Source organism: Xyrauchen texanus, chromosome 26 (genome assembly GCF_025860055.1).
Source record: "Xyrauchen texanus isolate HMW12.3.18 chromosome 26, RBS_HiC_50CHRs, whole genome shotgun sequence".
NCBI lineage: Eukaryota > Metazoa > Chordata > Actinopteri > Cypriniformes > Catostomidae > Xyrauchen > Xyrauchen texanus.
Window position 1 is genome coordinate 16,642,931 of NC_068301.1, and position 25,889 is coordinate 16,668,819.

At 42.1% G+C, this 25,889-nt stretch overlaps 1 protein-coding gene and 1 pseudogene across 2 annotated transcripts in view; both read right to left on the reverse strand.

Annotated features, from left to right (window-relative positions):
- Window positions 1-8: 8 nt before the first annotated feature.
- Window positions 9-10,210, reverse strand: LOC127619488 (probable methyltransferase-like protein 24; annotated as a pseudogene).
- Window positions 10,211-12,043: 1,833 nt separating this feature from the next.
- The window catches only part of LOC127619725 (transcription factor Gibbin-like), a 30,601-nt gene continuing 16,755 nt past the window's right edge, over window positions 12,044-25,889 (reverse strand). Inside the window, exons 3-5 of one of the 2 annotated variants that reach the window (XM_052092682.1) lie at window positions 18,597-18,631; window positions 14,007-18,426; window positions 12,044-13,760 (exon numbers count right to left, since the gene is read on the reverse strand). In XM_052092682.1, coding sequence (XP_051948642.1) covers window positions 14,035-18,249 — 4,215 coding nt within the window. In that variant the 5' untranslated portion in view covers window positions 18,250-18,426; window positions 18,597-18,631 and the 3' untranslated portion in view covers window positions 12,044-13,760; window positions 14,007-14,034. Of the gene's footprint in view, window positions 13,795-14,006; window positions 18,427-18,596; window positions 18,632-25,889 lie in introns of both variants that reach the window. The other variant, XM_052092681.1, reaches the window with a different exon arrangement.

Sequence of the window (25,889 nt, forward strand, 5' to 3'; positions counted from 1 at the left end):
TATCTGGGCTACTCCATTGTCCTTATCCAGCTCAGTGTGTATGAGCTATATGAGTTTGCCAGATTGTGTCTCAGCACTTCATGTCCTGGTCTGTGAGCTGCATGCATGAGTTGGAGTCCAGAGCTGCAGTGGGCTCTCAGCACACTGTACCAGAAACGCACCACCTCCTCTTCAGATCCCTCCACCTCAAACCCCGCCCACTGCAGATGAATGGTCAGAATGAGCTGATTGATCCTTCTGAGAGTTCCATCCTTAATCCAGCTTTCTAACATGCACCACTCAGCACTCTCCAGATCCATACGCAAGACATCTACCTACACATATAAGAAAGGTTAGCATGAATTTCACACACTTAGGAAACATGACAATTCAAAAACATTGTATTTATGTTAATAACAGCAAACAGATCTCCTGATGTCCAGCACATCATAAACTGAGTCACTTTACTTGTAGCAGTGATACTTATGTAAGCACAGACTAAAGTATGTAAATCTAGAACTTCCTAATGGTGATTCAATACTTCAATACTGATTTGGCACTGGACAGTGAATGTAAAATTAAGGTTATGTGTTCGCGTTTGAGATTGAAGTCTGAATGTAAATGAGTATATATGGGTGTAAGTAACATAGTGTGTCCCAGGGAGTCCATGATGTCAACCAGCCTGTGCTGTACATTACCCATGAGGCCTGCTTGTGAGTGACTACGTGGGTGTCGCCAGTTCAACCAAGCCTGATGATTCTTTGTAGATGCAGGCCATGAACCACCAGATCTCCCTCGACTGCTGGGGTCAAACCAGTGTGCAGTACCTCACACTTTACAGGCAACATTGTGTCTAAAACATAGCATCTTTCCCATCCAGACTATAAAGACAGACAAAAGATTACACTACTTTGGAAAAGCCTGAAGAAACCCAATGAACAGTTCTACCAAGTACTGCTTTCTTATGTTAGTCATGACATGTGGGGGAAAAGAGCTTCAGACTCTGGGGCAACCTTCTACATTTTTTCAGTTTACCTGCAATAAATCCCACCCTTCCTGCCTAACAAATAAACCGCTTGCAAAATAGCTGTTGGATTGACTACCTGCTGCGAAGCCCCGCCGGGTACGTCCAAAATACTCGTCCCCTTGGTGCCCCTAGCACTGAGTTTGAGGACTGGACCATTCGATTCGGTTACGCAATTCAGTTTGCCAGGCCCCCGCCCCCCTACGCGGGCGTCCGTTTTTCCGCAGTACACGGCGAACATGACAATTCCCTGCACAGGGAAATCGCCTCTCTTTTACTCAAAGATGCGATAGAGCCTGTCCCTCCAACCGAAATTAAGAAGGGTTTGTACAGCCCTTACTTCATTGTACCCAACAAAGTCCTCCCCTTCGGCCTGTCTCTGTCCCCTCGTGTCTTCACGAAAGTCGCAGAGGCAGCCCTTGCCCGCTCCGAGAAGCCGGCATCCGCATACTCAACTACCTCGATGACTGGCTCATCCTGGCCCCCTCGCGAGAGTTACTATGCGCGCACAGAGACCAGGTGTTCAGGCACCTCAGCCGTTTGGGACTTCAGGTCAACTGGGAAAAGAGCAAGCTCGCCCCGGTTCAGAGCATCTCTTTTCTCGGCATGGAGTTAGACTCAGTCTCAATGTCAGCACGTCTCACCAACGAGCGTGCACAGTCGGTGCTGAAATGCCTCGCTTCCTTCAAGCCAGGCACTATGGTCCCTTTAAAACGTTTCCAAAGGCTCCTGGGGTATATGGCATCGTCCGCAGCGGTCGCGCCGCTGGAGTTGATGCATATGAGACCACTTCAGCACTGGCTTCAGACTCGAGTCCCGAGACGAGCATGGCGCCGCGGCACACACCGTGTGATGGTCACCACCGCCTGCCACCAGACACTCAAACCCTGGACAGACCTCTGCTTTCTGTGGGCAGGAGTACCCTTGCAGCAGGTGTCCCGACGTCTCCAGATCGGGTTGGGGCGCCGTGTGCAATGGGCACACAGCCGCGGGCCATTGGAAAGGGGCCCCGCTGCGCTGGCACATCAACTGACTAGAGTTGCTGACTGTTTTCTTTGCCCTGAGGAAGTTTCTCCCCTTAGTTCGGGATAAACATGTCCTGGTCAGGTCAGACAGCACCGCAGTGGTGCGTACATAAATCGCCAAGGCAGAGTACGCTCCCACCTTATGTCACGACTCGCCCGTCGTCTCCTCCTTTGGAGCCAGCAGCGACTCAAGTCGTGCCACTCACATCCCCGGCAACCTCAATGTGATAGTGGACGCATTGTCACGACAACTCTTGCCCAGTGGAGAGTGGAGGCTTCACCCCCAGTCGGTCCAAGAAACCTCCCACTGCCCGCTCTGGTACGCCCGAACAGAGGCTCCCCTCGGGGCAGACGCATTGGCACACATCTGGCCAACGTGGCTGCACAAGTACACATTCCCCCCAGTGAGCCTTCTTGCACAGGTGCTGTGCAAGGTCAGGGAGGACGAGGAGCAAGTCACCTTAGTGGCCCCCTATTGGCCCACTCGGACTTGGTTCTCGGATCTCACGCTTCTCCCTGGCAAATTCTGGCACGCTCTGGCATCCGCACCCAGACCTCTGGAACCTCCACGTCTGGCTCTTGGACAGGATGCAGAAGATCTAGCCGGTCTACCATCTACCGTCGTAGACACGATCAACCAAACCAGAGCCCCTTCTACCAGGCATCTTTACACCCTAAAGTGGCACCTGTTCGCAAATTGGTGTTCTTCCCGAACTGAAGACCCACAGAGGTGCGCAATTAGGTCAGTGCTTTTGTTCCTACAGGAGAGGCTGGAGGGGAGGCTGTCCCCTTCCACCCTCAAGGTGTATGTCGCCGCCATCATGATACAGTAGACAGCAAGTATCAGGTTCCTAAGAGGCACCCGGAGGCTAAATCCCTCCCGGCCAAGCCTGCCCCGCCCCGCGGGTTCGAGCGCACTCGTGGGCATTGGCCAGGGGCACCTCCCTAGCTGACATCTGTAGAGCAGCAGGGTGGGCAACACCTAATACCGTTGCGAGATTTTACAATCTCCGGGTTGAGACGGTATCGTCTCGTGTTCTCTCAGGTCCTAGCCCGTAGAACTCGGTAACACGCTGAGGAACTGGCTGGGTGAATCGCTTGCAACTAGCGCACTTTCCCTCAGCCGAGGTAAAATAGTGCCCCTTTTTTCCCAGGAGATCCCATCTCTCGGATCCCAGGATGATTCCTCCCTAGCCCTCATGGGTCCGCAGTTCAGCGGAGGAACTCGCCGACCCAATCCACTACGGGTACTTAATCTACCCTGTACTGGAATAGGTGCTCCACAGGTTAAAGGCCTCCTACGCGGACTCCCCCTTTGTGTAATCTCTGCGGTACTGTCCCCTTACGAGTGGACTCCCGTGTCTCCCTTATGCAGTCCAGCTGCCTCGGTCGCCGTGCTGTAGCAACTCCCCCCTCTCCGAGGCTGGATCTACCACCGTTCCCACATAAGACCTAAGTGGCCATGTGATGTATTCACCACCTTTACCTCCCCTGCAGGGTAGGTGTGGTCTACGCAGGGTCTTCTCCCCCCTGAAAGAATAGGAAACTGGGTAAGACCCCTTCCCTTAATGCATGTAAGGGCCCCGGCCGTGATTACTCTATGCGAGAAACACAGAGAGAAAAGAGGCCCAGCCAGGCTTGGCCCGTTCCCAGGTTGGCAAGCATCACCTTGTTCCCCTCACTAGGGTAACCAGAAGGATTCTGATGACTTTAATGGGGCATTGGGGAAGGGTACGTGCAGCCTGATACAGCTGGTCACGTTTGCACGTAAGAATACCTGCCCGCTTCTGTATCAGCAGTTCACGTACACGGCCCAGCGCATGGCATGATTTAAGTGGGACCCCTAGTGACGCTTCTCCGACACAACGTCGAGAGAGCGACAGAAGGGGAACGTCTAGGTTACGTATGTAACCTCCGTTCCCCGATGGAGGGAACGAGACGTTGTGTCCTCCCCGCCATGTCACTGAGCCGAGCCACTGTTGTGGCCGAACCATTTCCGGCTCCTCAGAAAAATCCTGAATGAACTCCCTTATTTGCCCGCTTAAAGAACCGTATGTCCGGGGTATACAAATACTGTCTGCCAACTTCTCATTGGCCTTTTTTCATAAGTCAGAGGCATATTTCGGCGCTCAAGAGAGACCCCTAGTGTCGCTTCTCCGAAACAACGTCTCGTTCCCGACATCAGGCAACGGAGGTTACATACATAACCTTGACGTTTTATGTAATCATGGCAACGAATTTCAAAATTGGATATGTCGTTTCATAGAAAATGTTAGTAAGCTATTTTATCACACTAAAATCATGTTAATGACCATTTTGTTAACATCTTGTGACTATACTTTGGAACAGTGTGAATTTTAACATTTACAGATTGGTCCCTTTCACTTCCATTGTTAGTGACTCACTGTAACCTCAATTTGTGCTTTTTTTAAGAAAAAGAGGGACGAGTTTAAAAATAATTTTTAATATATCAGCGCTTCCATCTAGGGCTCTGATGCAGTTTATAATGGCTGAACACTCGTGTGATGTTCGTTCTTCTGTTGTAAATATGTGCCGCTTCTGAATTCTTGCGTAAATTCTAGGTCACGCTTCGCATCAGCTGCTGGCAGGAAGCATTTTTTAAAAGTTAATCATTTTTTAATTATTGATTTATTTTTTACACAAACATATAAATTTGTTTTAGAAGACATTCATTGATGGACTGGAGTTGTATGATCAAAAATGACTTTTGGACTGTCAAAGTGCTGGCACCTGTTTACTTGCATTATAAGGACCTTACAGAGCTCTATCATCTTCTAAAACCCTTCATTTGTGTTCTGCTGAAGGAAGACATTCATACATCTGGGATGGATAATTTTCATTTTTGGGTGAACTATTCCTTTAAGGGATTGCTCCTTTACATTTACATTTATGCATTTGGCAGACAGTGCACTTATTACAGGGACAATCCCCCCGGAGCAATCTGGAGTTAAGTGCCTTGCTCAAGGACACAATGGTGGTGGCTGTGGGGCTTGAACCAGCATCCTTCTGATTACCAGATTATCAGTCATGTGCTTAGACCACTACACCACCACCACTCCACTACTCCACCTTTATGAATAAGTTTATTGAAAACAGCAAAACTCAGGTCGTCCAGGCAAGGTCGTGGGCAGGCAAACAGAGTGTAGTAGAGAGACAGGGGCAAAACGAGAACAGGCTAGAGATCGGGGCAGGCAGCAAACAGTCGTGGTAGATTATCAGGCTAGAGTAACTGGGCAGGAAGCTAACAAACGTGGTCAGGGAAACGCTAGGTCGGTACACGGATAAACTAGAAATGTCGCCGGGGCTAAACAAGACTTCGCAAAGAAGGAACAAACAGACACGGTTAAATAGGGTGAGGTAACGAGAAACAGCTGGGCAAGTAATCAGACCTAGGTGTGTGGGCTAGTGGGAAATGTGGTCTACGAGATCAGTACTCGGGTGAATGCAATCTCCGGAGACTCGAGGAGGAGGCGCCTTCACCGGTGTTCGTGACAGATATTCACATGTGTTCACCTGAAAGAGTAGGCCACACAACCACTTCTGCCTTTCCAGTGGTTACTGCACAAAACATCTGAGAGACCAGAAGAACATGTTGACTGATTCTTATCTGAACTTTGATGCATAAAGCAGCAGTTCATCTGTAGAGAGTGGAAACAGAACAATGCATTTGGTTATCATGTATACTTATTTTGCTTAATTGTAGTGCAAGGGGAAAAAGTGCAGCCTTTTGCCTAAAACAAAGCCTTTAAGACCCAGCAGAAGATTCTACCAACTGGTTGCTTTGGCAGTGGGTGAAACTAACTCAATGAGGTAATCTCATTGGCTAGGGCTCACATGTTGCAGTCCATGCTTTAATTTAGCAAATCAGTTAGGAGGAACACAGACAATTTGATTAATATTAATAAGCCCAACAGCCTGCCAGGCAATCAACCTGAGACAAGACATGGGCAAAGAGAGAAGTCATCTTTGACTATTGTAGGTTAATGTTATCAACTGTTGTCAATGTTTTTTTTACATTTAGGTAACTTTCAGCTAGTTATTTTTCTTCTACCCTTTTCTCCCCAGTTTGGAATACTCAATTCCCAATGTGACTCGCCTCAACAGGGTGGCAGAGGAGTGGTGGTGGCGTAGTGGGCTAAAGCACAAATCTGTTAATCAGAAGGTCGCTGGTTTGATCCCGACAGCCACCAACATTGTGTCCTTGAGCAAGGCACTTAACTCCAGGTTGCTCAAGGGGGATTGTCCCTGTAATAAGTGCACTGTAAGTCGCTTTGGATAAAAGCGTCTGAGACCGTCAATACACACATCTTATCACATGGCTTGTTGAGCGTGTTAACATAGCGCGTGAAGAGGCTTCAGGCTATTCTCAGCGGCATCCACGCACCCCACCAAGAGCAAGAACCACACATTATAGCGACCACGAGGAGGTTAACTCATGTGACTAGCAACCAGGCCAATTTGGTTGCTTAAGAGACCTGGTCCAACTCACGACTCTAGGGGTGGTAGTCAGCTTCAATACTCGCTGTGCTACCCAGGCCCAAACTTTCAGTGATTTTTAAATCTATGGCCACTTAATTGTTAGTCTTTTTCTCTGAATCACTCAATATACAATAATGTCTCGTGTACATCCACCAGCCAAAAAACTTAATGGGACAGACATTTCATAGAGTCGTTTGTGACAATAATCTAATGTCATAGTATACATCTAAACATTGATATTGTTCTTTGACTTTTCCATGTTTTTTTGTCTGGCTATTATATAGAATTGAGATGAATGGTAATGGTGATGTTTATGGCATATCTACTGTATTTTAGAGAAAATAGTTAACTGTGGACAGAGAGGTGACACAAGCTTCTGAAATTATTATGGTAAGATCATACTTGACACAGACATTAAGGATTTTTTTTATGTGCTTTGATTATTTGGTTCTTGCTGACCGGACCAATGTTTAAAATGTATGACAGCAGTCATTAAATTATATTATAATTATTTTGTTTAATTTGACAATTTCATTTATTCTACATTTTACATTCATTCATTTCTACATTTTAGTTCTAATTATTAACGTTCATTCATAAAACATGCTGATGTTTCAGTTCGGTTGAAATGCTTTCTTTCAAACAGATATCACATATTCTTAAAAACATTAAAAAAAAAAAATATTTCAAACTGTTACATTGTGAAGAGAAGCCTGATTTATACTTTCACTTGGAACCGCAGCATGCCAAACCGAAGACTGCACGTGCAACTCCTTAAATTCTAGAGGTGTTTGCCATGACTGCCGTTGTACTATTCTGTGAAATGACAGGGGGCAGCCCAGAGAAAATAGCATCTGAATCAGCAGAAAGTAGTAATGAGAAGAGGTAGTTTACCAGTCAGAAACAACTACTTAAAGCCTTTACAAGAATCTTTGTAATAAAGGCATCAAACTTCAATCTGGTTTGTTTTTATTCGATATTAAGGCACCAGACAAATACTTTTATCATGCCTTAAATATGCTGATAGAATCTTTATTGACTTTACTCCTATAAATTTATACATGCAGATATGCTACAGTATTAAATATTTTTCACACAAACTATTACAAATAATTTAAATCAGGGGTCTGGGTAGCTCAGCGAGTATTGACGCTGACTACCACCCCTGGAGTCACAAGATCGAATCCAGGGAGTGCTGAGTGACTCCAGCCAGGTCTCCTAATCAACCAAATTGGCCTGGTTGCTTGGGATGTTAGAGTCACAAAAGTGTCTTTTTAAAGATGCCTTTCAGGTTATGTGCAGTTCCTGGTTGCGGTCGTTATCTCTCTGCTTCTGACGGTCACGATCGCTGCATTAAGTGTTTGGGCTCCAGATACAGTGAGACAGCATTCGTGGATGGTTCATGTCTGCACTGTGAGAACATGAGCATGGCCACGTTGCGATCGTGTCTTTCCATCCTCAGAGGGAAAGCCACTCCCTGCCTCGGCTCTTCTGCCCGCGGGCACAAGACCACGACGGTTAGCGCTGGGGGCAATTTGGGGACTTCAATGTAAGTAATCCACCGGGTGAATCCCCACGGTCCTCCCATTCCCCGGACGCTTGTGCGCCCCGGTTGAGTTCTGGGATGAGTCAGGCGGCCTGCCTTCAGAGCGGGTTCGACCAGTCATTCGTCGCTCAGGAGGAGGACGAGATCTCAATAGCAGCGTCGAAGATCAGGCTGCTTCGATGCAGAGAACTCGGCTGGGTTTCCGCTTTTGGGTGTGGTTGCAGGCTGATGCCCAGCTGACGGCCATGCTTGCCTTTTTCTCCATTAATCTACATCTTATGGAGTTTTGTGTTCCTTGCCATAGTCGCCTACAGCTTGCTCACTGGGGTTATTAATACAATTATCATTTAATTATTTTTAAACACTATTAAAAATCGTATTTTATCTAAATTACACAATGATGATTAATCGACTTTATAGACATTACAGTTTTATCGTCTGTTAATGCTGATATTCTGTAAAGCTGCTTTGAAACGATGTGTGTTGTGAAAGGCGCTATACAAATAAACTTGACTTGACTTGAGGATTGCCCACTGGATTGTGGATGCTATTGCGTTGGCATACCAGGCCCAGGGAGCACCATCCCCCTTGAGACTACGAGCACACTCTACCAGGAGTGTAGCCTCCTCCTGGGCCTTGGTCAATGGCAACTCTCTAACAGACATCTGTAGAGCAGCGGGCAGGGCAACACGCAATACCTTCACAAGATTTTATTATCTCCTGGTTGAGCTAGTTTTGTCACGTGTGTTGGTAGGTACAAATAGGTCAGGATACGGGCAGCTGGCTGGGTGTACCGCTGGCACACAAGCACCTTTCCCCTTCCGAGGGGAAGACATGCGCTCTTTCATTCCCGTGAGTTCCCAGGATCAGTGAACCCTGGATTCCTCCCCATCACCTGCGGCAAGCAAATTCGTCTGAGGAATTCGACGACAGGCCCAGTACTTGTGTCAGTATGCCCTGTTCAGGTCAGCCCCTGTACTGGGATAGGTGCTCCATATGCATTGGTTCTCTGTCGGTAATCCCATATGATGTAGTCTTCTATGGCATGGTCTCCCTAGGCACCAGTCCCCTCTGCCACCAGTCGCCATGTTTGTAGAGCTCCATCCCCTCCGGGTAGGACCTAACACTGAGACTTCCTCCACATGCGATACTGCCGATAAAGACTCTGTTAGACCATGTGACGTATTTCCACACAATTGCCTCCCCTCCGGGCAGGGTGTGGTCTTTGCTGTGTCTTTTTTCAAGGACACCTACCCCAATGCGAATACGTTTGGCCCCAGCTGGAATCAAGCCAGTTATTTCTCAGGGAGAAGAAAGAGAAGAAAAGGCCGAACCAGCGGGTGCAGCCTGTTCCCATTGTGGACACGTCTGACCCCCCCTTTTATGCTTTATTGGGGTGAGGGCCATACTGCCTGCACCTGCACCGCCGATCCACGTAACACAGTTCAGCTGGTTGTGGCATTTCGTATAGGGTCCCCTAGTATCACTACATTGACACATCATCGAGTCTAGGTTACTGTCATAACCCCCGTTCCCTGATGGAGGGAATGAGACGTTGTGTCCCTCCTGCCACAATACTGAACTACCCGCTGTAATGGCTGGGACTTTGTCTTGGCTCCTTAGCACAAACCTGGATGAGTGGTTGCACACCAGCTCATAACCAGATAAATAATCAAAACAAGCACGTATATATTAAAATATATTGAAATGTCAGCAAAAGTAAAATTTGGCAATATTTGTGCTGACCTCAGACCTGTATAGACATTTCCTGGGACTTGGCATGGATCAACAGCACCTTTTGGTGTTTTTCTTGATATCTTTTTATGGGTGTTTTTCCTTTCACCGCCATTGTTTCCCGCTGATGGTCACAAATAGTGATGTCACTAAAACAGGTCAATATGTGTTGAATATGAATCAGAATATGAAGTAAAAGAGAAAATGGGATCCTACAGTACAGGAGACACTAACAATGCATTATAACATTCTTCATGCTTGACAGTTTAATTTCTAAATAAAGTCCTATTCTAACTTACATTGCAAACTAACTAGTAGCTGGACAAGCAGTAGTGCCGGCAGTGCTATTGTAAGTATACGGTGGGAAATACCTCTCAGTCCAATAAAGGTACAAGCGACCATGCCTCCCTTTGGTGAGATTGGAGTGACCCATTGGAAAGTGCAGAGACCAGAAATGAAGAGTCTGTGCCATTATGACTCTGGCTTGAGGTGCATTATATTTCGAAAAAGACAATTCAGACTCGAACAACATACTCATTTACTCGCACTATCTTTCTTTATATTTAGATAAAAATCATACATTCCAATAAAAATTTTCATGGAAAGTTATGCAACAAATTCCCTACTCCCTGAAAGCTATTAACAAAGTGTCATGAGATATCTCACTCTGTGGCAGCTCTAGACTTTGAAAACAGCAAACAAAACTGTGTCCAGGGGCCGCGTTATCTGATGCTTTCTGCCTGTCTGTCATTTTGTGCATTCTCATAGTTTTGTAGTTGCAGCTAATTATTGAGGCTTAAAGGAATAGTTCACCCAAAAATGAAATTCTCTCATCATTTACTCACCATTATGCCATCCCAAATGTGTATGACTTTCTTTCTTCTGCTGAAAATAAAGATTTTTAGAAGAATAATTCAGTTCTGTAGGTCCTCACAATGCAAGTGAATTGGTACCAATATATTGAAGCTCCAAAATGTGCATAAAGTCTAAAAAATAATCCATAAAACTCCAGTGGTAAAATCCATACTATAAGAATTGGTATGATAGGTGTGGGTGAGAAACAGATCAATATTTAAGTCCTTTTTTTTTTATAAATTATCCTCCCTGCCCAGTAGGTGGCGAGATGCTTGAAGAATGCAAATCGATAAAAACAAAATAATGTGAAAGTAAAATGGAGATTGATAGTAAAAAAGGACTTAAGTATTGATCTGTTTCTCACTCTCACCTATATATATTTATATATTTTAATTGATATATTTTTTATACTTTCATCACCCCAGCAAACAGATGACAAACTTTAGAGGTAATTATCTAAAAGTCTACTATTAGCAATTTAGTATTCCCCTTAATGAATTTTATTGATGACTAAATCCCATCGTTTGTGATTTCATGCTCAATGTCATCATTGCAAACGTTATCCAATTGTTCACTTCAACAGGAATCACAATTAGTCTCTTGTTTTGAATGGGAAACCATATTTCACAGATCTCTATATGTCATCACCCTCGATTTATTGGAAAAAATTGACTGGGGCACAGCAGAATTTTACTGGGGTTGTCCCCCAGTAAAAAGGGTCTAGTGATGCTCTTGGAGTGAAGTAAAAGAGAAAATGTGGTCCTACAGTACAGGAGACACTAACAATGCATTATAACATTCTTTATGCTTGACAGTTTAATTTCTAAATAAAGTCCTACTCAAGCATGTAGCTTGAAAAAGCAAGATTAACCTACATTTTTACGAAGGCACAATAATGCTGTATTGATGTTTTTTTGTAATTTAATAGAGTGCCTTCTCATATGTTGTGTTCTAAATGATCCTAGCCTACTAATTTGACAAACGTTATAAGAGAATATCAGGGAGATTACAACTGTCGTGGGACATCTGTTTGTAATGCTGCTGCAGCACGTGCATATTAATTGTATCTAAACATGATGACAGCCAGTAGCCAACATTAATATTTGCATTTAAACAATTAGGTATTTATATAGATTTGTGTTTGTTTCAAATAGACAATATAATAATAACACACCCTCATGCGTATTAAAGCATAGTTGTTTTATATTTTTCTCCAAAAATCCCTAAGCGAAAGCACGGTGCCCCCCCCCACAAACACACACACATACATTTATTAATTTTTCATAAATATTCAGTCAATGAAAACAACTAATGAGATAAATTATACAAAAACAAAGTGAAAACCCTCACACGTAAACCAAGAAAATGTGACTCTAAATATTCTCATCCACCTTCATTCAAATCACTTCCTTTCCATAAATTCCATAATTCAAACACAGTCTTTTTTCTGTCTCACATCTCCGCTCGTGTCCTCATCTAAACTGTGAGAATGTCTGATGCCCAAAGCGCAATTGCCTCATTCCAAATGCCTGAGCAGTGCTGCACAGCCCTGAATACAAACAAGTCACAGAAACTGCTCTCAGAAAACATAATCTTTTGATAAGAAATGGCACGCAAACTCAGCGATACATCTTATCCTTAGCGAATCATTTTTAAAGCTTTATTGTTTTAGTAATCTATGTTTTTGATCATTAACTAATTGAACAGGCATCTGAACGTGAACTGACATGTTGTTAAATGTTAATATTATCTATATGATTAATATGAAACTAAGGAAAGGGTCCATTGGTGGCTACCAAGTTGGCCACCAATGGACACTTTCCTTAGTTTCATATTGATCTAATTTCTCCAAACCACAGATCAGAGGCAGGACAAAATTAAACAATGATCAGAACAGAAAGTGTATTTAAATATTTTCATCTCAGATACAGTATATGGAACGGACAGATACAATATTTCATCACAAAAAAAAAACACTATACGACACAGTGGACCACAAGAAATAGGAACAGAGGGAAGAAAGAAAAAAGAGGATGGGCAGGAGAATATGCGTTGTCCACACCCTGAGTTCCAGGATCATGTCAAGGGTGGAAAGTGCCTTGGCCTCTAAACAGCTTGACAAGCACAGCATATTTTGGGGCCAGTGCATGTTTTTTTTGTCCTCCTGTGGACAAAAACAAGGTGATCATGCTGCAGTTTCAGAGCGATGGTTGAATGGATCAAGTTGAGAAACATTCCTGTTGAACCAGTCCAGGCCTTTGTTAAAAAAATATTAATTAAATTGCACTTGTACAAACCCAAGCTAAACTATATAAAGCCAAATAAAACTGGTATCCCCTCATGTGTCCTTAAAGCAGTTCTGAAACACTCATTGTTGCTCTTTTAGCTGGACTTGTGTTTCTGTTGTTGTTTCATTGCAATGATCTCCTCTATTGATGGAACTGTTTGAGTAGCTTATGTACAAGTGCTGGCTTTTAAAAAACATATAGAACTTGGAGTGAGATGGTAGAGTTTGTGCAGTGTCATAATTTATAGATGCTGAAGGAAGTGGACCTTTAGGGATAACGTAAATTATCTCCTCTGGGACATAATCAGAGGAGGTTTTGAGACTAAAACCAGATAGAGAAAAAGGAACAGGATGTATTCAAAAACCTTTTGTGTGGTCTCGCACAAAAAGTGTAGTTTTTGGGTATCACTAAAATGTGGAATTCCCATTTGCACAGTTACACTCTAAAGAAAAGGACATGCTGTTCCCTGCTTTTCATCAAATTGGTTTCTTCATGATACTAGCAGTGTCCATTCGGTCCTTTCAAAAATCCCTAGCCCAAGCTGTGCAGCATTGTTAGTTTGTGAGTGTATGTCTATTCGCACAGGCTTTTGCATTTGCATGTCAACATACGAAAGTTTATAAGCAAGTACATGTGAATGTATTGTGGACATAGAATTTGTTTGTGCATTGGTGCATGTGTGTTTCTGTGTGTGTCTGTGCATGTGTGTGAATTTTTATCTTGATTGTCACTGCTGGAGAAGTCTTTATTTAGTCCATGGCTGTGAATCTCCTCAGTCTCAATTTAGTAAGTGTCTTCCAAATCTTATCCTTTAAAAAATATTAAAAATATGAAAAGGGTCATCTGTCAGGAATAGAGACATGAAGGAAGATGGGTTAGTCTCAAATACATTGTGACACAAATACATACATTCATATTGGAAACATTTCTCATAGAAATATAAGTACAGATGTCCTGTTTATGTGTAAACAGATTCAACCATTTGTACAAATGTGCACTTAAATATATAATTTTATATTGCTATCATCTCAATTGTCCCAGAATTCCACTCTTACCTCTTCAGCAATGCCATGATAATTCCAGCTACAGGCTGGTAACTGTGAATCCTTCATCACTGGGCTGGTCAAGAAGCTGGCAGAGAACCCCTCTCCGGGCAGTTTGGGGTGCATAACGGTGTCCAAGGGGTGCATAGCTTTCTAAGTTACCATGATAACCCATCTCTTCATGCTGAGAGGAAGAGTCCAGAGTTCCACTCACACAGAAAGTGGATGTGGTAGGGCCTCTGTCTAAAGGGGAGGTGTACGGTGAATTGGACAGAACCCTCATCCCAGAGATCATCAATGGCATGTCCCGTTTGTGGGGGGGCAAGGAGACTGCTGGTGGTCGCTGTTCTTCAAAGGTTTGGGGGCTGCTAGCGACACTTCCTACTTGCCCATACCAGCATGGAGAGCCACTATAACTCGGGGAATCATACTGGGTTAACTGATCTTTTGGAACCCGGTGTGGACTCATGACGGAACCACACTGTGGCAAGAGGCGAGGGGTTGGGGACAGGGTTGGACTGAAAGTCCTGGCCATATGGCCATAAGTCTGTGAGGGAGGCCCAGGTTTAGGGTACTGCTTTAAGACATCTGACTGGTTAGATAAACTAGGAGACACAGAGGCAGAGTCTGGAGGGTAGACATGTGCAAATCGCTCATCTGAGGAAGGAGTAGAAGTGTGAACAGAATATGGGGAGGGGTATTCACATGACTCTGGGGCATGGCTGAGAGGTGATAGGCTGCTACTATCTCCACTGTAGTAGTCCAATGATTCCTGGTATACAACCCCTGAACCTATTTGACTTGAACTTGATGGGGCTGTAGGCTTTTGAGTTTTTGTTTTTTGTGGTGGTTGTCGTTCTCTATGGCAAGATGAGAATCCTCCCCTGCCTCTGGCTCCCCTGTGCTGTCTTCCACCTTTAGCACTACGTTTTGGCCCTCCTCCTTGCATAGGAGGGCTGGCAGGGGATTCTGGGGGAACAGAGCATGCTTCCTTCTCATTGTGTATGTCAGACATTTTCCTTCGGCCACGACCTGGTTTTGTCCCCCCTTGGAATAGTACATTCTGACTCCAGTTGTAAGAGGGGCCTGCTGAATTCTCATTCCAGTCAAGCATTAGCTTCTCCAGGCTTGAAAGGCTAGACTGCCCCTCAGGCATAGGAACATCCCTTGGGCGAAATGATCCCCCCATTGCACCCATCCCCCCTCCACCAGTATGAGAAGAGTCTGAGGAGGAATCAGAGAGAGTTTCAGGGCAGGGACGCTTTTTGGCTTTTTGGGGTGTGTAGTTTGAGATGTCCAAAATGTCTTTGGATTCTGAACCAGTTCCGGCAACGCCATAGTCAGAGTAACCATGAAACTGATGACTCCCATATGCATCACCACACCAATTATTTCCTAATTGTCTATACCCCCACTGTGCTGTGGTGGTGTATTGTCTACAACCGTCAGGGGGAGAGGAAGTTAATGTGTAGGGGCTAGACTTTGACATTGAAAAATAGCTTCCTCCTGGTGAGGTTGGACAAGAGTCACCTCGCAGTATGGTTGAATGGGTTGGGCCTGGATATCCACTATAATTTCGCTTGGCAGATCCCTGGTAATTCGAATAACTCATCTGACACTGTGCTGAAGGAACGGAGGGAGTTTTTGCGCCATATGCATAGCTACAGTCACTTAGCCTTTGCTGTTGTTTCTGCTGTTGAGGGAGAGGGTGAATGCGTCCTCCTTGAGGGACCCCAGCACTACAACTAGGTGGATATTGAGAAAAACCTCCAGATGGATGGGGAGAACTAGGTGAACAGGAAAGCAAGAGAGCAGGGGATTTAGGGAAGGATGGGGTGGGAGAAGGCTGTGAACCACTATATGGATATGAGGGGTTAGTTGCTGAGCTGGCCTGAGTTTGTGGTGAGTTTAATGGGGCCCCTTCCCCAAGACAGGCTACTCTTTTAGGACTTCTTTTACAAAAGGCAGTAGACCAAGGGTGGGCTGCACCTGGGCTGCCACCCTCATATCCTGGGGTAAGTTTACAGCTTTCCTGACGTCCAGCAGGACTGGACATAGAGTTGTCTAGCAAGTCAGTGGAGTCATCAGAATCAAGTAGGGAACGAAAGTATCCTGCAAACATACCCTGAGACTCCTCTCCACTGCCCACACCTCTCATGCCAGGGCTGTGGTACATCCCCCCCTTAATAGTCTCACTGGTTTGAAAATTTCCTCGAGGGGAACAAGGACTCTGATAACTACTTGCTTTCTCAGAAAAATCTCTGTCAGCTTTCCCTATCCAACCACTGATCCCATTTTGCCAGTCTTGTTCTTGAGCATTCGGTCCATTCTTTAATGCCCCATTCTTTCGTGACTGCCGTTTTCTAACTTTCTCCCCTTGTGCAGAGTCACCTAAAGATGCCCTAGTTATTCCCCTAGCAACTCCTTTGCCTCTTTTTTGAGGAGTTCCTAGTTCAGATTTGGTGGCTTTCCATTTCTTGCCAATTGTTTCAAAGAAGTCACTGAATGACCTCTTAAAGGATTCAGAATATCCAGAAGCACCCCCTCCCCTACTCCCCATACAGCCTGCACGACCACCTCTCCGGCGGAACCCTGTGAGACGGTGCAAAAGAGTGGAAAGGGATGGATTTTCTGGTGGTATATGAAAAGTCTCAGGCTCTGTTGGGGTCCAGCAGCGTGGAGGGGAGCAGCGGCCAGTACTGGGAGGTTGCTTGTTCAAGAAGGCCAGTTTGGAGAGAACATCTGCATATTCTACTTTAACATCATAGGTATCATTAACATATGAGGGCTGTGGAAATGGTAGCTTTACTGTCCGTCGTCTCCTTATTTTTTTGGGCTCTGCTGCACTAGCTGCTCCTACTCTGGTCTCATGAATGTCAGGATGCCCTGGTAACGTCTGTTTAGGAGGGCGTCCCCTACGCCGCTTCAAGATGACAGGAAGTTTTCCAGGTGGAAACATCACCATCACACTCTTTCCGTTATTTTTCATGCGGAGAAGAGGAGTGGGCTCTCTGGGAACATTAGCTCCTGACTCACCACCTACATCTCCCTCAAGCCCCTCCCCATGGGGTCCAGCACACACCGGCTCCAATGAGGAGATTTTGTAGCTTTTCTGTCGTCGGCTCATGTGAACAGGTATTCTGGCTACTTTCACCACAATCCTTCTTACACCCGTAAAACGTGCCTGTCGCCTTCCTCTAACTGAGTGGTGAGTAAGAATGCCCTCTCCTTCTGATGTTTTCATTATATGACTTGGAGTAACATGTGCTGCATCGGCTGGCGCTGATAAAACCTCAAAGTATGAGGCTGCCACAGCCACCTCTGGAGGACGCTCCTCCACTGGCCTAATGTCCTCCGTTATCCAGACTCTATTTCCCTCCTCTTCATCCTTTTGGTCCAGTTCTCTTTTAAACATGGTTTCCTCAGCAGCTCTACGTAAACGGGATGATTTCCGAAGATGGCAGGGGAAACGTGGCCGACCAGAGCTCCGCAGGGTATACTTCCTCTCAGCCTCTATAGAGGTCATGACAGTGGTTTGGTCTGTTAAACGTATGTGGTCCAGGTTGGTGATGTGATCGATTTCTAGTTGAGACATTGAGTTGTGTTCTATCTCCTCCTTGAGTAAAGACAAAGGGTTGTATTGAGGAGGTGTCAGATTCTTTGGCGGAGGGGTGGTGTGTAACAAAGGCGGTGACAGAACACAGAGATTATGTGCTTCAGTCTTGGGAGTTAAAGACAATTCCTCTGGGATAAGGGAAGGGTCCAGCTCCATAATTGAGGAGCCACTGCCCGTAGGTGCGCATATGTCCTTTTGTCTGCGCTTGTGTGTTAGTATGTTTGTGTCCATCCACATATGTGTATCCATTGGAATGTGTGTACAAGGCTGCAGGTGTGTGCTTGTCTGTGTGAGTGGGTGTAATTGCTGGGGTGTTTTTATCTGTGGTTGTGTGTTTTGCTGAATGTGCATTTGTTCGTGTGTGTGTATTTGCTCCACATATACTGTATGCCTCCGTCTCCTTGTCTTATGTTGAAGCTGGTTTTCATGACTTTGCAGGCCATTAGCCAAAGAGGGAGATGAAAAAAGGCTGTAATGTAGTGAGTTGGCTGGATCAGAGCAAGTGGGTCCTACAGATGTGCCCCCAGACTCTTCATCCCCCTCCCATGGAGAGGGGCCCTCAGCATTGCTGTATTTCTTGTCAGCCAGAGTGTCACAAGCCAAATGAACAGCGCTAGAGTGACCTGACAGGTGGCTCATTACCCCAAGATTGTATATCAAGATCTATGTATTTATGTATATATGTCTGCAATGATTCTGTATTAAGTCCAAGTGTGCGCTGGTTCCATTTCAGCAGGAAGCCTGTTTGAGTACACTCTTTCCTCTCACTATATTGTTCTTGGCTACAATGAATTTGACCAGCGGGCTTCATACAGTCTTAGGATCCCAAGTTTTCAGAAGCACAGACAACAGGCCCAGTAATTTTTCAGAGGGAAAAGGGGGGAAATAACAAAATATATATTAACTTTTGACAGTTGCAGAATGGAAATATACACTTGTCAACATCATAGCTGAAAATGCTATTGATATACTGCAGTTGTGCTTACCATGTCGGCTGTTGTGGACATGCTTTGTGTTATCCCTGTGGGCGAAAGGACACTTGTCACTATGGCGATACAGTTAGAGAACAGTTGTATCCATGGCAATAGAATAAGAGTGGAATGATATACATGGTTACACAGTTTTCTTTTCAAAGCAAAAGATAGCAAGCCTTACTATGGCTAGAGCAGTCTTAGTGGATAGGCAAATGATCTGGCAATTTTAAATAACCTTTCAGTGCAGTCCTAAAAATGAATAGTCACTCACCAAACTCTACTACACAGATCATTGTGTGTAAACTGTCCATATCCAGTAATCTCTCAAAAAGTACAAAGTCTGAATTTAAGAATTAAGAGGAATATGCTGACTACCACCCCTGGAGTCACGAGATGTGCGGACTGACTGTCTCAGAGGCGGAGGCAACTGAGTCTTGTCCTCCGCAACCTGGATTGAGGTGAGTAACTGCGCCACAACAAGGACCTACTAAGTTGTGGGAATTGGGCTTTCCAAATTGGGATAAAAGAAGGTAAAAATGAAGAGGAATAAGAGAATAAGCAACACCGTCTAAAATTTAAAATCTAAAAAAGTCCAAATTTTCAAAGTGCAGACTTTGCATTGTAAAAGCATGGTGTTGTATGCTGGAGTCTTAACTTATTTCTGTGATAGTGACCAACTTAAAAATGTCAAATGCTTAATTTACAAACGCATATTCAAAATAAAATTTTCCAGGTACTTGTTATTACTTGTTCATTATCATCATGTGGGTCTATCTGCCACAATTTACAACTGTTTAACATTACTTGTATCTTGTGTCTAAAGATCCTTCTCAATTATTTTTTTTTTAAATGACATGGTAAAAACTTCTATATGTTGATTTAAAAATAATATTGAATGTGCATGCCATGAAAATTACACAATAAAAAGAAAAAAAGAAGGGTTTAGAGCAGGGGTGGGCAACTATTTGGGTAAAGGGGCCACATCGGGCTTTAAGTAGTGCATGGGGGGCCACATTTTATTCCTTTTGAGATACAATGTTCTGCATTGATTTGGTTTTTGTATTTTTTAAGCCCTGAAATAGTTGTGTACTCAATTGAAGTGTATCTGTGACTAGTGAGACTATTCTGCAATTGCCTAAAGTATTGTATTGCTCTACAAAGATAGATACTTTTCTATCTATTTTCTATCTCAACTTCCCTGTTAATTTATTATTCAATTTAACAATCTAACAGTTTTAATATAAAATAAAAATGAAATTTATAGAACTTGTAATGTTTGTCGCAAAGTGGGCGAGTTTACTTATTTTTTTCTAAAACATTCCTCATTTACATGCTAAAAGTTGCATGATGCAGGACTCCTCAATGGTTTGACTTTCAGCACACAACTGAATAACACAGGCTGCATGACTATGATAAATGATTAATGCAAGACTTCGATTAACACTGATGCGAAGGGACTTCAACATTTCTAAATTGCACAAATAAAAAATACATGTACATATTCGTCTCTGGCTTGCAGATCACTAAGTTTGTTCAAAGGGGAAAGTGAGATAGAAAAAGCATACTCGCGTGCATAGTTGCCAGATTGCACAAAATAAGTATAACATTAGGCAGAATATTTCCAATTTGCACAAGTATAAATCTCAAACTGGGGTTTTTCGTCTCTTATCTGGCAACCCCCTGAGCATGTTAAATGGTCCCAATGCAAGTTAACTGAAATATCCAATAAAAATCTTTTTTTTTTTAAATGCTTTTACGATAAATGAGCTGTGGAGGGCCTGATCTGGCCCGCAGGCCGTATATTGCCCATGTTTGGTTTAGAGGGATGCTCTTATGTTTCCAAAATGTTAACATTGTAATACATTTGGTTCAGTAAATAATATATAATAGGGTTTAATTTAAAAGGCATTATCAAATTGCAAACTTAAGATGTTCAAAGATTTTATAATTTAAGCTCACTAAAACAAACCAATCTGGGTACACACATAATATGACCCTGCAGGGGAAAGGCAGACATCCTAAGCAATGCAGCAGGGGGATGAGAGGAGGGGTATGTAGTGGGCTATAGAGTTCCTGCAGAAAGAGATGGATGGACGAATGAATGTGTGAATAGACTGAAGAAAAGTGTAAATAGGAGAACTAAGGATAAAATTAAACCATTAATTAAAAAGGTTCAATACTTTTTTTTCAATGACATGCTAAAAGATTAGGAAAGAAGATAACAGTGCATGCATTAACTTAAAGGAATAGTTCATCAAGAATGAAAATTGTGTAATTTTATACTCAGCCCCAGGTCGTTTTAAGCCATTATTATTTACTTTCTTATGTAAAACAGGAGATCTTGGCCATAACGTCAGAAGTTCTGTTACTAGTTACTAAACAGTAAGTAGATGGGCATTTATACTGCTAAGCTCCAAAGAGTACAAAAAGCCAATAAAAATATCATAAAAGTAAGCCAGACGAGCTACATACAGTCTTCTTAAGTCATGCAATAGCATTGTGTGAGGAAAGGACATTTAAGTTGTGTACCATTTATCTCATTTGTGGTTCTATACGTCGCGACAATCATATGACACGAGAGAACCAATGCTGTTTACCATCAATGACATTAAAGGTTTAGTTCGCCCAAAAATTAAAAATAATTTTGTCATTTATTCACCCTCATGCCACCCTAGATGTGTATGACATTATTTCTTCTGCTTTTTAGGAAAAATATCTCCGCTCAGTAGGTCCATACAATGCAAGTGAATGGTGGCCAGAACTTTGAAGGTCCAAAAAGCATATAAAGGCAGCATAAAAGTAATCCATAAAACTCCAGTGGTTAAATCCATACCTTCAGAAGTGATGTGATAGGTGTGGAAGAGAAACAGATCAATATTTAAGTCCTTTTTTTTTGCTATAAATCTCCACTTTCACTTTCTTCAGCTTTTGTTTTCACATTCTTTGTGCCCGTCATCACATACTGGGCAGGAAGGAGAATTTATAGTAAAACAGGACTTGTATATATATATTTATGTTTATCATCCAGACCAGAGTATGTGAGCGGAGTGGGAGCGGAGCGAGGAGTGGAGCGGCATGATTTTGCCTGGAGCAAGGAGCGAGTTTTAAAAAAATCGGAGCGTCATTGTTTTCTCTCGGTCAAAGAGCTCTCCACTAATGCTCCATCGTGGGCAAAACACCTGTTAACAGACCTTAGTGCAATAATTCACCACATGTTAAACACTATTAGCATGAAGGAAAGATGGAATTTCTGATATAATCAAAGTATATGATTAAAAAAATTCTTTTAAAAATTTGCTAGATTTTACTCATTTAAAATCTAGCAGCACTTGGCAAAGTTCGAACTTCAGCGCAAAGGTTACTTTCACTTTCCGTTTTCACGCTCCCTATTATTGAGTTAAGCTTGCAGTAAAGCTTGACTTAACTACATGCTCATGTCTTGTCTCTTCATCTACATCAACTGGCATATATTAACTATTAATGACGGCATGGCGAAGGAGAACATAAGTAGGGAGGTGATTTCCACGATCAAAGGTTTGTTGTGAAATCCTAAAAGACTTGTCCGGAAAACATGATGATAATTCGTTTACATATGGAGAGAAAATCTAAATGTCTGTAATATATATATATATATATATATATATATATATATATATATATATATATATATATATATATATATATATATATATTAGTATATCTATCTCTCCCCTATTAAATATTTTGAATAATCATATCAACATTCTAATCAAATGCATCTCAATCTTAACTGTAGGATATTATGTCTTGCATTAAATAGAATTAAACTTTTAACCATGTAAGACACCAACTGAACTAATCAACATGTTAATATTGTGTAGTTTAACTTTAATCGATTGCCATCTAAATGTATTTATTTTACTGTAGGCTAATTTATGCGTTAGACATTTGCGAATGATAAAGCTCAGCAAATGCAAATAGAGGAAAAAAGTGTAGAACATTCTGAGAATGTATATATTTTTTCATTCACATAATTATAGGGCAAGCTTAATTAAAAGAAGTTCAATAATAGAAAATAATAAGGCAATAATACATAGGCCAAATAATGTTTTTTTTTTTTTTTTATGAATTTGATTTAATAACATTTTTAGTTTTCTGGTAATTTATAATTTTTTTCGTTTGGTAATTTATATTTTTAATTTAATTATTACTTTTTTAATTAATTATTTGTTTGTTTTTTGCATCTAGCAATTTATTTAATTGATCAAACCCAGAAAATGCGGCCAATATGTTTCAAAATTAAGCTATAAAAATTATTTAATTTAGTTTTGGGCTTATGTTAGTGTTCTAATAAATCACATTGTAGATTTTCTTCTAGTATTGTGTATTTATTTTTCATTTAATAAACCTTCTGCATGGAAGGTTGTGATATTAAAAAGAATACTGAAAGTAGTTAGGTGCAAATTTTGCTATGGAGCGAACACGGAGCTGGGTTTCTCTAATCCAGGAGCGCGGAATGGGAAATGGACAACATGGAGTGGAGCAGAGTGATTAAACAATGCTTTGAGCATGGAGGGGACATTTTTGCCACTCCACTCACATACTCTGATCCAGACCTATCATATGGCTTCTGAAGGTATGGATTTAAACACTGGAGTCATATAGATTCCTTTTATGTGCTTTTGGAGCTTCAAAATTCTGGCCTCCATTCACTTGGATTGTATGGACCTACAGAGCTGCGATATTCTTCTAAAAATCTTTGTGTTCAGCAGAATAAAGAAAGTCATACACATCTGGCATGGCATGAGTATGAGTAAATGATGAGAGACTTTTCATTTTGGGGTGAATTATCCCTTTAAACCTGACGTAACTCATTTAAAGTGAAGACTTGTAATATAGCACACAAATCATATGGACTACATTTATGATACTTACATGGTGCTTTTTGGCAGTATACATCACCATCCACTTTGATTTTATGGAAAAGAGCAGCTCGGACATTCTGCCTAACATCTTATTTTAGGTTTCATAGTGGAAAGAAAATATCAAAGCAGGTGGGGAAAAAACATGAGGGTTTGTAAATTATAATTTTGGGGGAACGTTTCCTCTAAGAATGGTGCTTTGTAGCATTTTTAAGGAAACAAGATTATAATGATGTCCTTCAAATAAGTCCTGAGGTTGGACACGCGCATGTACAGTACAGTTCTATCATCCCTGAGTCTGTCCCACATGGTTTTTATTACTAACTGGCAACAATAAGGAAAGTGCAGAAAGAGAAAGAAAAAGCGATTGAGCGAACCAGAAACATGTGCTGCAGTAAACAGTGCCGAACAAGCTGCCACACTTGCATTTTTGAAGACAGAAAGAGAGACAAATAGACATAAAAAGGTGCACCCTGGCACTTCATATCTCTTAACAAAAGAATTAAAGAAAATGTTTGGTCTCCACATTTCTTCATTTCACGGTTAATAAACTAACACCCTAGACTTTTCACATTCAGCGGCACAAACAAAATAACTGTAGTCAAGTACATCTAGGAGCCATGGATAGGCTTCCCACATTTCTTAATTGCTATTTTGGACAGCTCTTCTTGTGCAAACTGCTCTAATTCTCCCATATTTTAACAATGCCTGCTCGCTGTTTTCATCTCTCCTTATAGGTTAGATCTGAACACATCATATCATGTTGAACAGTTATTTTTGCATGGGCTAGAAGGCCCATGACCTTCACTCAATAACCAGGTTTCTAACAAATAATTTCATAATGAAGCTGAAAAAGCTTCGGCCTTCGCTTTACTTCATGTAACCATGCGTGTTCAAGGCACACAATGCCAAGGCAACAACACAAAACATGAATGAGCCTCTCTTGAGTTTGACTGTTCTCTTCTTTGAAGTCTTAATTTTGTTTTCAGTCAACACTGCAATGATTTGTTTTACTACAAATTTTGATTTGGTCATCAGAGGGATTTATTTTCAGGGATGTTCAGGAGGGTTTTGACAATTGAAGTGCTGTTGAGCTTTCTTATGTCTCTATCAGCACTGGGGTCATTCTTGTCTTCAAACATATAACCATCCATTGGTTTGACAATAGATGGAGTGAATGAAGTTATGAGTTGTGAGAGAAGTTGAATATGGCTGCCAATTGAAGTTTTCTCTAGCACTGAGATATTCTTTCCTGCAGACTTTCTCAAATTTCCCTTATGACCACATCCTGTCATGCATGCTTCATCTCCATTGGTCGTAATCTCCCTGATACCAATACGAATGGTGGAAACAAGAACATCAAGGTCTTTGAAGATCAACTTGGCGATTGTGATGGTTGGCATCTATTGTGTGTCTGACCTCCTCAGACAATTCTCTGGCTTTTTCCTTTTTACGTGCTTATTGTACATCACACAAGAACACATTACATGAGAATTAATTATTTCCTCTATTCAGACTGGTTGAATAAGCAATGTTTAATCGCATTGCACTACATTTTGTATTGCATACTTGCAACTTTCCACAAGGAAGCAACTTTCCACAAGGAAGTTCAGTAAAATAATAATTTTAAGTAATTAAAAATAATCAATTAAGTAATTTAATCTAATGACTTGCATATTATTATTACAAACAAATTATTATATACATTATTGTTTGTGTAGTAAGCTAACATGTAATAGATTATTTGTCTTTTTTTTATTTGTTCCATTGCCAATATTTTCTAATTTCAGCAGATTACTGAAAGATTATTTGGATAAATTAAAGGATAACCAAGCTGCTCTTTCACAATATAACTGAAATGGGACAATCTTAATTTGTGCCAACCCTCTTCATGTCAATTACAAAGGGCTAGTCCACACAGGTAAGCAGTGGGGACAATAATATGGTATAAAAACTTACATATAAAATGTTCAATGAAAGATTATCAATTAAGAAAGTGAGACACAGATATAGACAATTAAATAAACTACTATGGAGAGCTCAACTGTATGTGTTACACAGTAGTCTTTAAGATCTGAGGCAGCATTGCATTGTAAAGGAATTTCTTTACCTTTTGACCAATTAATAAAATGACTTCAAGATAACTGTATAAGATTTTTTCTTATTTTTTAACCTCCTTAGACCCCAAGTGTGTCTGCTGTGTCCATTTTCCATTTCCCTTTTTTATTTGTAACTAGTAGCACCTAATAAACAAGCCAAAACAAAATAAATATTCTAGAGAAAATAGTTTTCTTAAAGATTGATGTCCACAGCGGGACTATGTTTTGAGATTTGAAATAATACCAAGCTATAGAGAGTCAGATTTTTATAAATCAAATTATTATGTTTACTGGAGTGTTGGTTT